This window comes from Myotis brandtii, unplaced genomic scaffold, assembly GCF_000412655.1.
Source record: "Myotis brandtii unplaced genomic scaffold, ASM41265v1 scaffold510, whole genome shotgun sequence".
Taxonomy (NCBI): domain Eukaryota; kingdom Metazoa; phylum Chordata; class Mammalia; order Chiroptera; family Vespertilionidae; genus Myotis; species Myotis brandtii.
In genome coordinates this window covers 372661-392854 of record NW_005369443.1, presented here as the reverse complement: position 1 = coordinate 392854, position 20194 = coordinate 372661, and the positions used below count along the sequence as shown (strand labels likewise).

Here is a 20194-nt window from a genome sequence, read left to right as displayed (position 1 = left end):
GAGTGCACAAATTTTCGTGCACTGGGCCTCCAGTAAGTATATATGTTCTTTGGTTTATCTCTTCTTGTTCCCCCAACCCCACATCAAGGTATGTCAGTCTTTTCCATGTCTTCCTTGTTTTTTTTTAAATATATTTTTTTTTGTTGATGCCTCCCTTGTTTTTAATTGTGAAAAACTAAGGATATCTCCAGTCATATAACTAAATTATTGTAATTATCTTAGGTTGATTTTGCTGACAAAAGTACATTGAGAAATAAATTTATTTATTTAAACATTGATAAAAACCTCTAACCATAGTTTAGCATTTAGAATGTTTTCTTATTCTAGACCAGCGTGATTATTATCTTTCATTATGCTCTTTACATTTTTATTATTTGTGAAAAAGAAGAATTTAGGAATTAATTGGCTTTTTTTAGATCAGGACTAAATTTTCCATGGAACTATAGTAAACCTAATTTTTTTCCTTAATATTTTTATTTTCTTGGTATTTTTATTTACTGAGAGGATGTTTTAATACGTTATTATTTCATTGCTGTATGTTTTGGAACTGATAGCTTTTGGTGGTTATAACATGAGATTACTATCTATACTGTATGAGAATCCTATATAAAATGATCTCTGAATGGGTTTTAGACTCATGGATCATTTGAACCCTTTAATATTTTCCTCTTATTTGATAGCTGTCTTTTATGTATTTTAGTTTAGTGATTAAAGTATGTGACCATGCTCTAGCTTTTTTGGTTCAGTGGATAAAGTGTCAGCCTGTGGACTGAAGGGTCCCGGGTTCGATTCCAGTCAAGAGCACATGCCCGGGTTGTGGGCTTGATTCCCAGTATGGGTGTGTAAGAGACAGCCTATTAATGATTGTCTCATCATTAATGTTGCTATCTTATCTCTCTCTTCTCCCTTCCTCTCTGAAAAATCAACAAAAATATGTAAAAATAAAATTAAAATAAAAATCATTTTAAAAAGAAGTATGTGAATAACATGAAAGGACTGAGTATTTATCAGTAAAAATGTCTTTAGATTTTACTGAATGAAAAAGTTTGATCCACTCTCTAAAAATCGATTGAAAAATGTCCTCAGGTGAGGATTAACAAAAAAGTAAAAAATAAAAATAAATTCTGCTTGTTATGGAGAAAAATGCTACTGACGGTTGAGTTTAGGGATAACCTTTTTTTATAGGCCTAATGACTTGGAGGAATGTTTTACAAAACAATGGGTAATAAGGTAATTGTCATTTAAGATGAGATCAGTCATCTTAGTTCATTTCCCTTTGTAATACATGCAGCTCTAGTGTTCTGTTATTCTATCCATAATGTTTGAACTCTTACTTTGAACTGTTAAAAGGGGCATTCTGTCACCCTGGCCAGTGTGGGTCAGTGGTTAGAGCATCAGCCACTAATGGGGAAGCTTTTAGATAGAGACATAACAAGAAAATAACACTTTTAAAATTGGGAATCCTTAATTAATTTGGGGTAATTTAGTATGGTTTTTAATATATTTTAAAAACATTATTTTGAAATAAATAATTTCATATAGAAAAGTTGACAAAATAATATAAAGAATTTCCCTTCATGTAGATTGTATTCCACATAGATTTCTCAAATGTTAACATTTACCATATTTGTTTTATTATTTTCTCTTTTAATACATACATACATACACACAAAAATTTTTCTTTTCTGAGACATTTGAGAGTAGGTTGTAAGACAGGATGTTCTTATTATTATTATTACTAGAGGCCCAGTGCACAAAATTCATGCATGAGGGGGGTATGTCCCTCAGCCCAGCCTGCACCCTCTCCAATCTGGGATCCCTCTCACAATCCGGGACTGCTGGCTCCCAACCACTCGCCTGCCTGCCTGCCTGATTGCCCCTTACTGCTTCTGCCTGCCAGCTTGATCACTCCCTAACCACTCCCCTGCCAGCCTGATTGACCCCTAACTACTACCCTGCTGGCCCAATTGCCCTAACTGCCCTCCCCTGCCGGCCTGGTCACCCCTAACTGTCCTCCCCTGCTAGCCTGGTTGCCCCCAACTGCCCTCCCCTTCAGGCCTGATTGTCCCCAACTACCCTCCCCTGCTGGCCCGGTCACTGCTAACTGCCCTCCCTTGCCAGCCTGGTCCCCCCCAACTGCCTTCCCCTGCAGGCTTGATTGCCCCTAACTGCCCTCCCTTGCAGGCCTGATCCCTCCCAACTGCCTCCCCTGTTGGCCTGATTGCCCACAACTGCCCTCCCCTGCGGGCCATCTTATGGCGGCCATCTTATGTTGGAGCGATGGTCAATTTGCATATTACCGCCTTATTATATAGGATTTTCTTGTTAATCCTCTCCTGAGGATATTTTTTCCATTGCTTTTTGGAGAGAGTGGAAGGGAGGGAGGTGAGAGAGAGAGACACACACATCAATGTGAGAGAGATACCTCAACTGGTTGGCTCCTGTACATGCCCTGAAGGGACAGGAATCGAACCCAAGACCCTTCAGTGCATGGGCTGATACTCTAACCACTGACCACACTGGCCAGGGTGACAGGATGCTCTTTTAAAAAGTACTTGAATGTGTCTTTCCTAAAGACAAGGATGTTTTTTAATATAACTCTAGTATAGTTATCAAATCAGTAAACTAACTTGATTTGCAGTTTTTACTCAAATTTTGCCATTTATCCCATTAATGTCCTTTTAGCCGCCCCTCCACCCCCCAATTTTGTTTTGGTTTCAGTAGGATCCATTTACTTGTTATTTATTATGTCTCTTTAATCTCCTCTAATCCAGAACAGTCCCTCAAATTTTCTTTGCCTTTTAAAAACCTAATTATTAAGATCTCAGTTTGGATTTATTTTATCATGAGTAGATTTAGTCTGAATTTTTGGTAGAAATGCCACAAAAATGATGTTGTATTCTTCTCAGTGAGTTGTATGAGAAGGCACATGATGTAATCTTGTCTCATTACTAGTGATATTATTATATATTTTAAAATATGTTTCTTATCTCTCCTAATAACTAATGTTTCAAGTAAGTGTTCATAGCCCTAAGATTTTTCTTTAAATTTTAGCTCTTGAAGTTTGTTTATGAGGTGGAGACTAGAGCAGAAGTATTTAAAATAAATTATATTATTTTTCAAAGCACTTAAAATATTTTATAGTAACACATTTCACAAATTTCTAATTTATGATTCTTGCTGCTTACTGTTATGTTAAATTTAACATCTGAATGAGCTTCTCTAAATAAAGGTTCTTTATTTTTATCTTATTTATTAGATTTTATTTGTGGTAGTGGTTTGTTTCTGATGACAGGGAACAAGTATAGAATTGTATACACTATTTTTCTTAACAGCCTCTCATGTTTTTAGACAGAAATATTTTTTCTTGTTTAGCAATTAGGAAAAGCCTTTGCCCCAAACTATAGTACTAGAATCCAGACATCCATTCTTTTCTCCTTTCCTATACACTACTCTAGTAGATTACTTATGCTGAATGGGGGGTAGGGGAGACCCTTAGCACATAAGTGGTTTTATACTTTTTCAGATTCCCCTGAGTCCAGCCATGCCGGCTCCCATTTGGCTGTGACTGCCCACCAGCATGCCCTGTGCTGAGATGATCCAGTTACTGAAGGACTACTCACTCGGGGAGCTGGCCTGTTGGGAGGGGGTTGGGTGAGTTAATTTCTTTCCTTTTTTTTTTAAATCCTCACCCAAGAATAAGTTTTTATGGTTTTTAGAAAGGAAGGGGGTTGGGGGGAGAAACATCGATGTGAGAGAAAAACATCAAACGGTTGCCTCCAGCACCAGCCCTGACCAAACCGGCAACCTTTTGATTTAAGGGACAACGCTCCAACCAACTGACTCACCGGGCCAGGGCTTCTTTCATTTTTAAGTGAAAAAAATTACATGGTGTAGATTGGCAAAAACACACCTTATACATAAAAATGGGTAGCTCGACCCTTTCATGGTTAAGCCACCCCAGCCTTTTCTTGCATTATTTCTGCATAGCACAATGCTTCTAAGTAGAAGAAATTTAAAGAAACTTATGCTAAATTTGACTTTTAAATATTTTTGACTTTTTAAATAGAAATACAACCAATAAATTTGGAAGAGGTCTAATTATAAAAGATTCTATTAAAAATATCTTATTTAAAATAGTAAAAATGATACATAGACTCATATTAGTCTCCTTTTTAATGATAAATTTCATTTTAGAATGACTTTAAATAAAATCTGTCATCCTGATCATTAGAAAAAGTGGCAATCTATTTTGTTTGTACTCTGAAGATTTTGCAAGGCTAGCTGAAGAGGATGGTTAACTCTTCTCTTGGGAATAATATATTTGTCTTTAATTTCTGACAGGGTAGTGTTTAGTCTTACTCTGACAGCAATTTTCCACTGTTGTGCCATGGCACACTGCAAGAGGCACACTGTGGGCTGTGCAAGAGTTTTTAAAACATGCAATACCTGACTGTTTAATCAGGGGCACTGACCTCTTTTCCTTTAGATTGTCACAAAAATGACAGCAGTCAACACAACAACTGAATCAAAATTATGCGAATTTTTCTTTGGCCAGATCAGCAAAAAATATATTATTTGGTGTGCTGCAGAATTTTAGTAATTAGTTTGTATATGCCATGAGATGAAAAAGGTTGAAAATCACTGCTCTATGATCTGTAGAATAGTCTTGAGATATGGTTCTCTTTGGAGTATTGGTGTTATCACTGTCCATGAGGAAAATGCAATCTTACATTAGTTATCTTTGTTTATTCTTTTTAACCTTTTGAAATTTATTTCTGGGGAAGAAGAACTGGGAAATTCTATTTTTGTGAAAAGTATCCCCTGAAGCACTGATAGTGTTTCTTTTTATGTTAACTATGAAACCATTTTATCATTTTATACTGAGGCTGATAATTGAAACCAATTTTTTAGTCAGTTAACAAAAACAGCCAGCTAGAGGAACAGTAACCTACAATTGCCTGTAATTCTTAAAAGGCAGATTGGCCTTTAAAGTTATAGAACTTGGCCAGAAGTGTAAGGCCACTATTCATTGCAGACTATATTTATACCTCTTGTGCTGCCTTGGTTCTGTGAGTTTGTTTCTCTGATTATATTCTTCTTGTTTATTTCTTTTTGGCATTATAATACACCTTATTAAATTTTACTCTACCTGCTTGTTCACTCCTAATGAGCATAGGTGTTTCTCTGTATCATCTCCAGGATTTATTTCACCATAGCCATTTTCCTGTAGCCTTTTTAAAGGGGCTCATACTTTAATATTCAGTCATCTTTAGGTGTTTCCTTGCCTATAGTTTGATTTCATACTAACCTATCTTACTGACTGCCTGCAGACTGCTTCCCTGCTATGTATGTATATATGTATGTATTTATTTATGTAGATCTGTTGTTCCACTCATCTATGCATTCACTGGTTGATTCTGACTGGGGATCGATCCACAACCTTGGCATGTCGGGACAATGTTTTAATCAACTGAGATATCCAGCCAAGGCCAGACTGTTTCTTTTATTAAATACTAGAGGCCCAGTACATGAAAATTCATGCACTGGAGGGGGTTGTCCCTCAGTCCAGCCGTTTTGAATAACTTTTATTTGACTAAGGGAAGGAATTACGTGAAATAAAGTATTGCTGATTTTATTTTTGGCTCCATTGAATGCAGACATAAGATTAAGGGGAGCTCTGGTGAATAGTGGACTCTAGGTAATCTTTCAGATAATTTCTTCTTCAGCTTAATATGTTTTATCTCATCAAACTGTTTTTATTCACTTTTCTTTCCTAGAAGTTGTTATATCAGAAAATACATCTTATTACTTAGCCATTTCAGCAAACTATGATATTTAATATAATGTGTGTGCTCTATACCTCATCCAAAGTGAGTGCTAATGGGAATACCAAATAAAAATTGTGCCCAACTGATGTAGCTATAATATGCCAGTAATTAAAAAGTACAATCTTCCCCTACAAACTTCATACTGCTTGTATATGTCGGAAAAACTAGAAACCTAACATATTTGATATCATTCTCTTCCTCAAAACCTAGGCTTATTTACCTCCTGATTATCTCTCAAATTGGCCTCCTTAGATCCATTTCCACAATCATTAATCTCATTCAAGCTATAACCATCTCTTGCCAGAAGATTTGTAACAACTTACTAAGGGGTCTGTCTGCGTTAACATGTCTCCTATCAATTCATTCTCACTCAGCAGCCAAACCAATTTGATTATGCCCTGTTTAACATCTTCAGTGGCTTTCCATCAGACTTAAAGAAAAATGCCCTGGTCTTCACTGTTTCTTCTGACTTAATGGTGCTACCAAACTTGCTCTTATATATATTTAAATAAGTTTTTATTGATTTCAGAGAGAGGAAGGGAGAAGGGGAGAGATATAAATATCAATAATGAGAGAGAATCATTGATCAGCTGCCTTCTGCACACCCTCTACTGGGGATCCAGCCCGCAACCCGGGCATGTGCCCTTGACCAGAATCGGACCTAGGACCTTTCAGTCCGCAGGCCGATGCTCTATCCCCTGAGCCAAATATGGGCTAGGGCCAGACTGTTTCTTTACATGTTGCTCTTATCAAGTTAGTCCCTTAGTCCCTTCCACTAAAAAACTTGAAGTTTTTTAGAATTTAAGTATTTTAGAGATTATCTAGTCTTTCTCCTGATCACTTGAAATAGTACTTTTTTTGAAATTGGCTGTACCTTTTCATTGCTGGTTATTATTTCGTTTAATTTGTGTTTTAGCTGCTAGGTTTTTTTCTTTATAATTATATTCTTTAAAACATAGAACTCATGACTGTTGTTTCTGTGTACATAAAAAAACACCAAGAACTAACAACAAAATACCACGTGCGGGTGCGCGGGTACAGTGCGATTGAAACTTTGTGGCTCATGCACAGAAGTCAGTATTTTGTGGAACCACACTGAATCACCAATGCCTGTGGTGTTGCAAACTGCCTGGGATCCAGACTGGTTGGTAATGTGACCCACAGGCCCTTTCTTTCCTTTCCCATTAACTATACATCAAGGGTCCTCAAAGTTTTTAAACAGGGGGCCAGTTCACTGTCCCTCAGACCATTGGAGGGCCGGACTATAGTTTAAGAAAAAACTATGAACAAATTCCTATGCACACTGCACATATCTTATTTTGAAGTAAAAAAACAAAACGGGAACAAATACAATATTTGTATTTGCATGTGGCCCGCGGGCCGTAGTTTGAGGACCCCTGGATTACTGGGTGGCATTCAGGACCCATTTGAAGGCACTTGGTTATGACTTTAATATCACACATTCATTGTATCTTCTATTCTAGTCATGTTTCTTTTTAAAAATTTTATGTATTGATTTGAGAGAGAGAGAGAGAGACATCAGTTTGTTGTTCCACCTATTCATGCATTCATTGGTTGGTTCTTGAATGCGCCTGACCGGGGGTTGAACCGAAACCTTGGCTTATTGGGATGATGTTCTAACCAACTGAGCTACCTGTCCAGGGCTGTTCTAGTCATGTTTTAATTGAACATGTGCAGGCCAGGAGTGATTAGATATAACAGAGCAAGAGAGACAAGATGCCCTCTACTGGGGATTGAGCCTGCAACCAGGGCATATGCCCTTGACTGGAATCGAACCTGGGACCCTTCAGTCCACAGGCTGACACTCTAGCCACTGAGCCAAACTGGTTAGGTCTAGATCAGGTATTCTTAATCTGGGATCCATGAATGGACTCGGAAATTGTTTGCATGATTTTTATATGTCTTTTCTGGGGAAATGGTTCATAGTTCATTCAAGTATTTAAGAACTGCTAATCTGTATATAAACAAAGCTAGTTGCATAGCAAAAATGTCTAATATTAGAGTATAGTTTATTAAGCCTAGGTATTGAGAATTTTTTGTTGATATGGGTATAACACTGTTTTTTCAGGGACATAGTATTTATAAAGAGAAATGAATTTGTAGTTTTGCCTGAAGAGTAGAAAAGAGGGCCTTTCAGATACTTAAATATTGCTTCTTTAAACTAGTTTTTAAAATTAATTTTGCTTCTGTTCTTAATTTCTAGTATATGACTCTCAACCCTTCTACTAAGAGGAAGAATACGGGATCCCCAGACAGGAAGTCCTCAAAGAAATCCAAGACAGATAACTCTTCTTTGAGTTCACCACTAAATCCTAAGTTATGGTGTCATGTACACTTGAAGAAATCCTTGAATGGCTCACCACTCAAGGTGAAGAACTCAAAGAATTCCAAATCTCCAGAAGAGCATCTGGAAGAAGTGATGAAGATGATGTCAACCAACAAATTACATGCTAACTTTCATTTTTATATGTCTTTTCTGGGGAAATGGTTCACAGTTCATTCAAGTATTTAAGAACTGCTAATCTGTATATAAACAAAGCTAGTTGCATAGCAAAAATGTCTAATATTAGAGTATAGCTTTTTAAGCCTAGGTATTGAGAATTTTTTGTTGATATGGGTATAACACTGTTTTTTCAGGGACATAGTATTTATAAAGAGAAATGAATTTGTAGTTTTGCCTGAAGAGTAGAAAAGAGGGCCTTTCAGATACTTAAATATTGCTTCTTTAAACTAGTTTTTAAAATTAATTTTGCTTCTGTTCTTAATTTCTAGTATATGACTCTCAACCCTTCTACTAAGAGGAAGAATACGGGATCCCCAGACAGGAAGTCCTCAAAGAAATCCAAGACAGATAACTCTTCTTTGAGTTCACCACTAAATCCTAAGTTATGGTGTCATGTACACTTGAAGAAATCCTTGAATGGCTCACCACTCAAGGTGAAGAACTCAAAGAATTCCAAATCTCCAGAAGAGCATCTGGAAGAAGTGATGAAGATGATGTCAACCAACAAATTACATGCTAACTTTCACATTCCTAAGAAAGGCCCACCTGCCAAGAAACCAGGGAAGCACAGTGACAAACCTTTGAAAGCGAAGGGCAGAAGCAAAGGCATCCTGAATGGACAGAAATCCACAGGGAATTCCAGATCTCCAAAAAAGGGCCTGAAGTCTCCTAAAACAAAAATGAAGCAGATGACTTTGTTGGATATGGCCAAAGGCACTCAGAAGATGACACGAGCCCCCCGGAATTCTGGGGGTACACCCAGGTCCTCTAGTAAACCTCATAAGCATCTGCCTCCCGCTGCCCTACACCTTATTGCCTACTACAAAGAAAACAAAGACAAGGAGGACAAGAAGAGTGCCCTGTCTTGCGTTATCTCTAAAACGGCTCGTCTTCTTTCTAATGAAGATAGAGCTCGTCTCCCAGAAGAATTGCGGAATATCGTTCAAAAACGCTTTGAGCTTCTAGAGCACAAAAAAAGGTGGGCCTCTATGTCTGAAGAGCAACGCAAAGACTATTTGAAAAAGAAACGAGAGGAGTTGAGAGAAAAGTTGAAGGAGAAAGCCAAAGAGCGGAGAGAGAAAGAAATGCTTGAGAAACTAGAAAAACAGAAGCGATACGAGGACCAAGAATTAACTGGCAAGCACCTTCCAGCATTTAGATTGGTGGATACCCCTGAAGGGCTGCCCAACACACTCTTTGGGGATGTAGCCCTGGTGGTGGAGTTTTTGAGTTGTTATTCTGGACTACTCTTACCAGATGCTCAGTATCCTATTACTGCTGTGTCTCTTATGGAAGCCTTGAGTGCAGAAAAAGGTGGCTTTTTATACCTGAACAGAGTCTTGGTCATCCTTTTACAGACCTTATTACAAGATGAAATAGCAGAAGACTATGGTGAATTGGGAATGAAGCTGTCAGAAATCCCCCTGACTCTGCATTCTGTTTCAGAGCTGGTGCGGCTCTGCTTGCGCAGATCTGATGTTCAGGAAGAAAGTGAGGGCTCAGACACAGATGACAATAAAGATTCGGCACCATTTGAGGACAATGAAGTACAGGATGAGTTCTTAGAGAAGCTGGAAACTTCTGAATTTTTTGAGCTAACTTCAGAAGAGAAGCTACAGATCTTGACAGCACTCTGCCACCGGATTCTCATGACATATTCTGTGCAAGACCACATGGAATCAAGACAGCAGATGTCTGCAGAGTTGTGGAAGGAACGGCTTGCTGTATTAAAGGAAGAAAATGATAAGAAGAGAGCAGAGAAACAGAAACGGAAAGAAATGGAAGCCAGAAATAAAGAAAATGGAAAAGAGGAGAATGGGTTAGGCAAAACCGATAGGAAAAAAGTTGTGAAGTTTGAACCCCAGGTAGATACGGAAGCTGTTGACATGATTAGTACTGTGAAGAGCAGACGGCTGCTTGCCATTCAGGCCAAGAAGGAGCGGGAAATCCAGGAGAGAGAAATGAAAGGTAAAATCTTATGATGAGAGAAAAGAGGAAGCCCTTTAGTACAGGGGTGGGGAACATCCGGCCAGCAGGCCCTATAAGGCTGGAAAAATCATTTGGCCTGGCCCTACCAAGGCATTTGGGGTGAGTTCATGAACTGTTTGACCAAATATAGCAGGCTAATTATTAAGTTGATAATTTTGTATGGCCTACAGATGATGTTATAAATATCCAAATGGCCCCTGACAGAAAAATGGTTCCATACCTCTGCTTTAGAAGATAGTAAAAGTAAGGAAATTACTGAGGTAGTGGTAAAGTCTCTATTTGTCATAACTATTTAGTTATTTTTGTATATAATAACCCAGATCCTACTATGTATGTAATATTCTAGCAGAAGTGTTCAGTATGGCATTCTGTAGTTAATGATAATTTGACATAGATAATGTGATGTTGACATCTTTTCTGAGTTTCCTAGTTTAGACCAAATCCAGAAATAGGTACAGTGGAAGTAACATATGACTAGGGAATTGCTGATATGGGTTCAAACTCTACCAACTGATTTAGCTGTATTCCTTTGGTCAACTTATCTATGCCTCAGTTTCCTCATATGATTGTAAAGATTGTTGTAACAATTGAATAATAAGGTACTTGAAGCCCTCTGCACAGTTGCCCTTAAGATATAAGAACATAAAAATTTGGGGCTTTGATAGCATCATTAAATCTGAACTTTTAAATAAATAGCTTTATTAATAAACTAGAAGTCCAATGCACGAAATTCGTGCAAGAGTAGGCCTTCCTTCCCCCGTCTGCCGGCACCGGCTTCCCTCTGGCACCTGGGACCCAGGCTTCCCTCTGGCTGCTGGCAGGCACCCGGGACCCTGGCTTCCCTTGCAGCCCTGGCTTCATCTGGAAGGTGGTCCAGAAGGATGTCCGGTCTAATTAGCATATTATGCTTTTATTATTATAGATAATTCATATACCATGCAGTTCTTCCATTGATAGTGTACAATTCAGTGTTTTTAAATATATTCACAGACATGCAACCTTCACCACAACTTTAGAACATTTTCATTACCTCAAAAAGATACTCTATACTCTTTAGCCATCTGGGACTCTGATCGAGATTGCTTTGAATCTATAGATCAATTTTGGGATCTATAGATTAGAACTATAGATCTAATAGATTTATTGCTATCTTAATATTTTGTCCCTGTCCTCCCTAGACCCAAGCAACCACCAGTCTACTACTGTTTCTCTAGATTTGCCTATTCTGACAATATATAAATGGGATCATACAAAAATGTGATCTTTTATGATTGGCTTCTTTCAGTTAGTATATAATGTTTTCAAAGTTCATCTGTGTTGTAGCATGTTTTAGTAGTACTTTATTTATCTTAATTAATTATTTTTAATCCTCACCTGAGAGTCCCTGTCCTCCCTAGACCCAAGCAACCACCAGTCTAATACTGTTTCTCTAGATTTGCCTGTTCTGACAACATATAAATGGGATCATACAAAAATGTTATCTTTTATGATTGGCTTCTTTCACTTAGTATATAATGTTTTCAAAGTTCATCCGTGTTGTAGCATGTTTCAGTAGTACTTTATTTATTTATCTTAATTAATTAATTACTATTTTTAATCCTCACCTGAGAATATTTTTACATTGATTTTTAGAGAGAATGGAAGAGAGAGGGAAAGACAGAAATATTGATATGCATGAAATACATCGATTGGTTGCTTCCTACAGGGTCTGGTCCGGGCAGGAGCCTGCAACAGAGGTATATGCCCTTGACCGGAATCGAACCCGGGACCCTTTGGTTTGCAGTCAGATGCTCTATTCGCTGAGCCAAACTGGCTAGGGCAGTACCTCGTTCCTTTTAATAGCAGAATACTGTTCCGTTAATTGGATATACCACATTTTATCAATTGATGGACATTTGGTTTGTTTCCTCCTTTTTGGTTACTATGAGTCTGCTGAAAGCGTTGGTGTACAAGTTTTTGTATGGGTGTATCTTTTTATTTCTCTTGGGTATATACCTAGGAACATAATTCCTGGGTCTTATGGTAACTGTTTAACTGTTAGAGAAACTGCCAGACTATTTTTCAAATGGCTGCACAATTTTACTTTCCTATGAACAGTGTAGGAGGGTTCTGATTTCTCTACTTGCTGCATCCTCACCAACACTTGTTATTTTGTGATTTGTGGATTATAACCATCCTAGTGGTTGAGAATTGGTATCTCATTAAGGTTTTGATACACATTTCCTTTTTTTTTTTAAGTTTTTAAAATGCGAATTTTATTTATTTTTGGAATAAATAATACATTTGCATGGCTCAAAAATTCAAAAAATACAAGAAGGTTTGTACTCCAGGCAACCACTGTGATACGCATTTCCTGATTACTAGTGATGTTGAGCATCTTTTCATGTGCCTATTAATCATTTGTATATCTTCTTGGGAGAAATGTTAATTCAGATTTTTGCCCATTTTCAAATCAGATTGTCTTATTATTATTGAGTTGTAAGAGTTCCTTGTATAGTCTAGATACAAATTCCTTTTCTCACAGATATATGATCTGCAAATATTTTCACCTATTTTATGTGTTGTCTTTTTACTTTCTTGGTAGTGTCCATTGAAGCACAAATTTAAAATTATTTTATAAAGCCCAATTTATCCCCCCCACCCCCCTTGATTGCTTGTGGTTTTGGTGTCATATCTAAGAATCCATTGCCAAATCCACGGCCATGAAGATTTACCCCTATATTTTCTTCTAAAAGTCTTATAGTGTTACCTCTTACATTTACGTCTTTGATTCATTTTGAGTTAATTTTAATATATGGTATGAGGTATGCGTCTAACTTCATTCTGTGGCTATCCAGGGATTTTCTATTATCATTTGTTAAAGGTTATTCTTTCCCCCATTGAATGATCTTGACACCTTTGACAAAAATCATTTGACTATAGATGTATTGATTTATTTATGGACTCTGAATTCTGTTCCATTGATCTGTATGTTTATCTTTACACCAATGTTACAGTGGCTTGATTACTATTGCTTTGTAGTAGTTGTTGAAGTGGGAAGTATGAATTGACTAACTTGTTCTTTTTCAAGATTGTTTTAGCTGTTCAAGGTCCCTTGCAATGCCATAGTAATTTTAGAATCAGCTTATTAATTTCTACAAAGAAGCCATCTGGGACTCTGATCGAGATTGCTTTGAATCTATAGATCAATTTTGGGATCTATAGATTAGAACTATAGATCTAATAGATTTATTGTCATCTTAATATTTTGTCTTCTGATCCATGTTCAACACCCCAAGCCAAGTCCATCTCCCCAACAATCGCCACACTGTAGTTCGCATCCGAGTTTTTCTTTTTTGCTCAGCTGTCAGCCCCTCTATCTATAGCAGTGGTTCTTAACCTTCCTAGTGTCGTGACCCTTTAATACAGTTCCTCATGTTGTGGTGACACCCAATTTCATTGTTATAAATTGAACATAATTAAAGCATAGTGATTAATCACAAAAACAATATGTAATTATATATGTGTTTTCCGATGGTCTTAGGCGACCCCTGTGAAAAGGTCGTTTGACCCCTAAAGGAGACATGACCCATAGGTTGAGAACCGCTGATCTATAGTAATATCAATATTTACTTACTTGATCAGTCTCACAATGTACACAAAATTTGTTTTAGGATTATTACCCATAATAAACTAAGTTTATTAGTTTATTTTCTTTAAGACATAACTATTTTGATCACTGTTACAGTTTTAAACCTTATGAAAGTTGCCAACTTATGAAATGAAGATAGTAAAAACGCTTTATTTGTCAAAGTTGGATGCTAAGGATTGGGTAGATATATACCTAGAAATAGTCTTAAATTATGTGTGAGAGCCCGGCCGGCATGGCTCAGTGGTTGAGTGTTGACCTATGAACCAGGAGGTCACAGTCCGATTCCCAGTCAGGGCACATGCCTGGGTTGCCGGCTCAATCCCCCAGTGTAGGATGGGCATGAGGCAGCCAATCAATGATTCTCTCTCATCATTGTTGTTTCTATCTATCTCTCTCCCTCTCCCTCCCTCTCTGAAATAAATAAAAAAATATTTAAAAAAATTGTGTGAGAATTTTACAGTAAGTCAAACAACTTTGTTACTTTATTAGTTTTTTTCATTAGAAAATATGAAATATTTAATTTAAAACAGGTTTTAGGTTACACTACTTAAGGCCATTGAAATGTTTTTATATTTATATGCATATTGTGTGAGTTTGTGCATATACGTACTTACCAATTTGAAAGAGTATAATTGCATTCCATATTAAACAGCATGTAGATTAACTTTATATCACATTTCAGTGTGTTTTACCTGAAACAATGATTTCTGGAGTTCCTGAAGTGTTACTGTGTGTGTTATATTTATCTTAACCTAGGAGAAAGGCTAGGGAGATGATAGAGGGAAACAGACAGACAAAAAATATGAATATTTTGCCATGGTGAATATTTGAATTGTAGAGTTAGGTCTTTCAATATCCAGTGTTGTAACTACTGAAACTGAATTTGGTTGTCTTTTAGTGACTTTCCCTAGATTGTTTTTTATTTGTAGCTGCAAGAGAAGGAGCTTTTCCTTTATTGTGATTTGGCCATTACTCTTTATCATTTACCTTTGTGTACTGTTCCCTACTGAATCATTGTTGCCAATATAGTTCCATTCAGGCTAGAAAATTTGATTAAAGATAACATGCCATGTTGGTTTTAAATAAATGAGATTGATGCATTTTCCAGATTCTCATCATATTGTAGATATCACCAGTAGAAGATCAGGGTTAAAAATTCTGGCATTGTAAATAGTAGTGCATTGTACTTACAGTATCAAAATTTGTGATGGTTATGGAAAAACTTAAAAGGCAAGATTACTGGGCTGCTTTTGTTGAGAGAAATATCTATCTGGATAGAATAAACCCATATAATCAATGATCAGAAATAAATTGATTAAAACCTTTTTTGTGTGTCCTTAACAGTGCTAACTAAAAAAATAGTATTGTTGGTTTTGTTTGTTTTTTTGGTCACTAAGGCTAATAAGGTAAATATTCTATCAAACTCCTCAAAGCAAAAATTTGTTTTATTTTGAAATAGCTATTCTAGTTTTATCCCAATCATTTTGAGGATCCTGTGATGGCCCTGTCATAAAATTTTCAATTAATTCCATTTAAGGACTGTTTTAAGGTTACATTTTAAATTATTAATAAAATAAAATAACTTAATTATTAAAATTAATAAAGTTAAATTTTGGAGAGAAAAGATTTTGATGATGCCTGAGACATCACCAAAATTCAAAGAACATAGGAGGGCCGGATAGAAATTGCTTCCTTTAAATGTCATTTCATTTTTATTTTTATTTTCAATTTCAAGAGAGAGGAAGGGAGTGGGAGAGAAGGGTAGAAATATCAATGAGGAGAGAGAATCATAGATTGGCAGCCTCCTACACACTCCTCTGGGGATTGAGCCCACAACCGGGACATGTGCCCCTACTGGGAATGGAACCATGATCTCCTGGTTCATAGGACAATGCTCAACCACTGAGCCATACTGGCTGGGCTACATGTCATTTCTTATAACATACTAGAATTAGGAGAAGGAAACTAAGGTCTGATGAAAATGTACTTTATACCAGGCACTTCTTACTGCATATGTGATTGATTGATTGATTTTAATCCTCACCCGAGGATATTTTTTCCATTGATTTTTTAGAGAGAGTGGGAGTGAGGGGCAGAGGGGTAGAGAGAGAAACATCGATGTGAGAGAGACACATGGATTGGTTGCCCCTAGCACTCGCCCCAACTGGGGCTGGGGATCAAACCTGCAACCGAGGTACGTGTCCTTGACCGGAAAGGGAACATACAACCCTTCTGTTGGAGGCTGACGCTCCAACCACTGAGTCAAACTGGCTAGAGCTTCATATGTGATTTAATTTGTAAAAGTGGAATTTACTAGGAAAAAAAAAGTCTAGTTGACTCTCTTTGTCTTTAACAGTGAAACTAGAACGGGAAGCTGAGGAAGAACGAATACGAAAACACAAAGCAGCTGCTGAGAAGGCATTCCAGGAGGGAATTGCCAAGGCAAAACTAGTCATGCGTAGGACTCCTATTGGTACAGATCGGAACCATAATAGGTAACTTACTAAACTTAATTTTTTGTCATCTTGTTAGAGCCTTTACTAGTTATAAAACTGTCAAAAGCATTAAAAATAGATAAGCTTTGCTATTCATGGATTTTGGAAACAATTATTCATCACACATTCATTGAGTATTTATTGAATATATGCCAACTGCTAGGGTTACAAAGTTAAATAAAGACATGACCCTGTTCTTAAGATATCACAAATATGGAGCTTAAAGTATGATGATAGGTGATGTGTGAACCAAATAGAGGACTTTAAAAAATGGTATTTTAAATGCGTACATTGCATGGAGTGTAAAGTTGAGACATATTAGAAGTTACACAAATTACAGATTTTAGACAAGTCTCAAATTCTAAACATTTTGGTATTCTTTGTCTTTATAATTTGTATAGTATTTCTGAATGTTTAGTAATATTCTTTAATTATCTTTCCCAACAATAAAGTCATCTTGTGCTCATGATCTGTCATTATCTTATTAATATGTGGTTGTGATTTACAGATACTGGCTCTTCTCAGATGAAGTTCCAGGATTGTTCATTGAAAAAGGCTGGGTACATGACAGCATTGACTACCGATTCAGACATCACCGCAAAGACCATGCTGACTCACCTGATGAGGATTACTGTCCCCGTAGTATGTATATCTGTTAGTTATTTTACCCTGCCCAAGGAGAGTAAATATTAAGAACTGTTTGTTCTCTGTCATCTTTTTTTTTTTTGGTTAATCCTCACCCAAGGATATTTTTTCATTGATTTTTAGAGAGAGTGAAGGGAGGAGGAGAGACAGAAAGAAACATCTATGTGAGAGAGACGCATTGATTGGTTGCCTCCCTTACATGCCCCTACCAGGGCCGGGATGAAGCCTGCAACCAAGGTATGTGCCTTGGACCAGAATCAAACTTGGGACTCTTCAGTCCATGGGCTGACGCTCTATCCACTGAGCCAAATTGACTAGGGCTGTAAGATTTCTTTATTGCTTTCTTAGGTAGATGTATTTGAGTGGGGTGAGAGAATGTGAAATGCACAGAAAGCAGGAAACTAACATGTGATTACCAATTTTATTCCAGGCATTGTGTGGAAAGATAAAGAGTTTGAAAACTACTCGTATAAAATCTATATAACATCTTGTTTGGGTATTAAACTTTATATGAGTAGTTTTCAAACTTTGTTCCTTAGAAATCACTTTCTAGGTACCTGAAAGGTTAGAATCGAAGTAAGGGGTCCAAGAAGGCAGTTATATGTCTTCTTCCTTTACTTTTAAAATTCATTTATTCAATATTTATGGATCATCTTTTATGTGCCTACCAATTTTTCATGTGCTGTGATACAAGGTAGCAAATAAGATAATGTTCTTTTTCTTATCTGGGTTCTGGTTACATGGGTATATTCAGTTGGCAAAATAAATACATAAATGTACTTTTCTAAATATTTTTTTTACTTGAAGTGTGTGTGTGTGTGTGTGTGTGTGTGTGTGTCACACACACACTCTAGAGCCCCAGTGCACGAAATTCATGCACTGGAGGGGGGGGTGTGTGGCTCTCAGCCTGGCTTGCGCCCTCTTGCAGTCCGGGAGCCCTCAGGGGATGTCCAACTGATGGACATTCTTAGCGCTGCCACAGAGTTGGGAGAGGCTCCTGCCACCACTGCTGCACTCGTTAGCTGTAAGCGCGCTCAGGGCTTCTGGCTGAGCAACACTCCCCCTGTGGGAGTGCACTGACCACCAGGGGGCAGCTCCTGCATTGAGCGTCTGCCCCCTGGGTGGTCAGTGCATGTCATAGCAATGGGTCAGTCTGCTGTTTGGTCAATCTGCATATTAGCCTTTTATTATATAGGATGTGTGTGTGTGTGTGTGTGTGTATGGAGAGAGAGAGAGAGAGAGAGAGAGAAAGAAAGAAAGAGAGAGAGAGAGAGAGAGAGAGAGAAATTAGAACTGGGAGCTTCTGAATGACCAGACACATATTTGGTTGTCATTGTTGGCATAGATGGTAGAGGTCAGGGATGCCACTAAATATCCTACAGTGCATATAATAGCACCCCCCCCCCACTTCAAAGAATTATGTAGCTTAAAATGTCAATAACGCTGAAGTTGAGAAAGCCTGACCTAACCATCTGAATTTTTCATTTTTATTATTTATTTATTAATTAATTTATTTTAAATATAGATAGATAGATAGATAGATTGATAGATAGATAGATAGATATAGATATAGATTTATTATTTCAGAGAGGAAGGGGGAGAGAGAGAAACATCAATGATGAGAGAGAATCATTGATTGGCTGCCGCCTACATACCCCACACTGGGGATCTAGACCACAACCCAGGATGTGCCCTGACTGGGAATTGAACCATGACCTCCTGGTTCATAGGTCGGTGCTCAATCACTGAGCCGCACTGGCCAGGCCCAGCTCTATTTTCTATAACTTAATAAAATTTGCTTCTCAAATGTTAGATTATATGTGTGTGTTTTTGAGAAATCTCTTAATTTTTTTAAAAAAAAGTAGTTTTTTTCCCTTTGATAATACCGTAATCCAAACTAAATACTCACAAAATTGATAAATAAGGAAATTAATATATAGCCCAAACTTCAAATTTAAGGCATTTTCCTGTTAAATTATATTAAGTGCTAAATTGTAGTACTAGTAGAAAAATCTAGTTCTGGTAGACTGTAAATACCAGGTGAGGGCAATTAATGTTTGAGAGCAATAAATGTGAAGTCAGGATCTTCAGATATAGGAAAGTTTCTAGTATACTGAGAGACTGTGAACATGTGTTTAGTGGCTGTCATTAGAAGTTGGGCCTACACAGTTAGAATTTCCTGATTGAAGGTTGGCATCCAAATTCTTTTACTTCTAGAGCATCCTGGTAGATGTTTTTGCTTCTTCTTTTTTTAAAAAAAAATACATTTTTATTGATTTCAGAGAGGGAGGGGGAGAGATAGAAATATCAATGATGAGAGAGAATCATTGATCAGCTGCCTCCTGTACGCCCTCTACTGGGGATTGAGCCTGTAATCAGGGCATGTGCCCTTGACCAGAATCAAACCTGGGACCCTTCAGTCTGCAGGCCAACATTCTATCCACTGAGCCAAACCAGCCAGGGCTGTTGTTGCTTCTTGAACTCTAGTTCCAGCATGGCAGGCTCTCTCCAAAATTACCTGAATGAAAAGACTAAAAAAAAAAGGAGAGATTGTTTGTATTGTAGGAGGGAGAATGGTAGCAGGGAACAAACCAATTGTAGTATGAGGTAAGGCTTCAAATACTGGCTTAAGATCTACCTATATTAATGTCACATCCTATGTAATAAAGAGGTAATATGCAAATTGACCCTCACGCCCCCACAAGATGGCTGCCTACAACCAGGCTGGCAGGGGGATTAGTGAGGGACAGCCAAACGACTGGACAAGCAGGCTGCATGGGGCAACCAGGCTGGCAGGGGGGTTTGTGTGGGATGACCAGGCTGGCAGGGTGGCAGTTGGGGGTGACCAGGCCAGCAGGGGGGGTGTGAAGAGTGACCAGGCCAGCACAGGGGCAGTTAGGGGTGACCAGGGATCAGGCCTAAACCGGCAATAGAACATCCCCCATGGGGTCCTGGATTGGAGAGGGTGCAGGCTGGGCTGAGGGGACACCCCCCCCTCCTGTGCACAAATTTCATGCACCAGGCCTCTAGTATATATTTAACAGAATGCTAACTATAGCTATGTCATTGGGGGGAAAAA

The 20194-nt window shown here is 37.8% G+C and overlaps 1 protein-coding gene across 1 annotated transcript in view; it reads left to right on the top strand.

Moving 5' to 3' along the window:
- Positions 1-20194, top strand: part of BAZ1B (bromodomain adjacent to zinc finger domain, 1B) — a 74656-nt gene that overhangs the window by 29123 nt on the left and 25339 nt on the right. The window contains exons 7-10 of the mRNA XM_005877196.2: positions 8056-8299; positions 8869-10323; positions 16332-16470; positions 16979-17112. Coding sequence (XP_005877258.2) covers positions 8056-8299; positions 8869-10323; positions 16332-16470; positions 16979-17112 — 1972 coding nt within the window. The remainder of the gene's footprint in view (positions 1-8055; positions 8300-8868; positions 10324-16331; positions 16471-16978; positions 17113-20194) is intronic.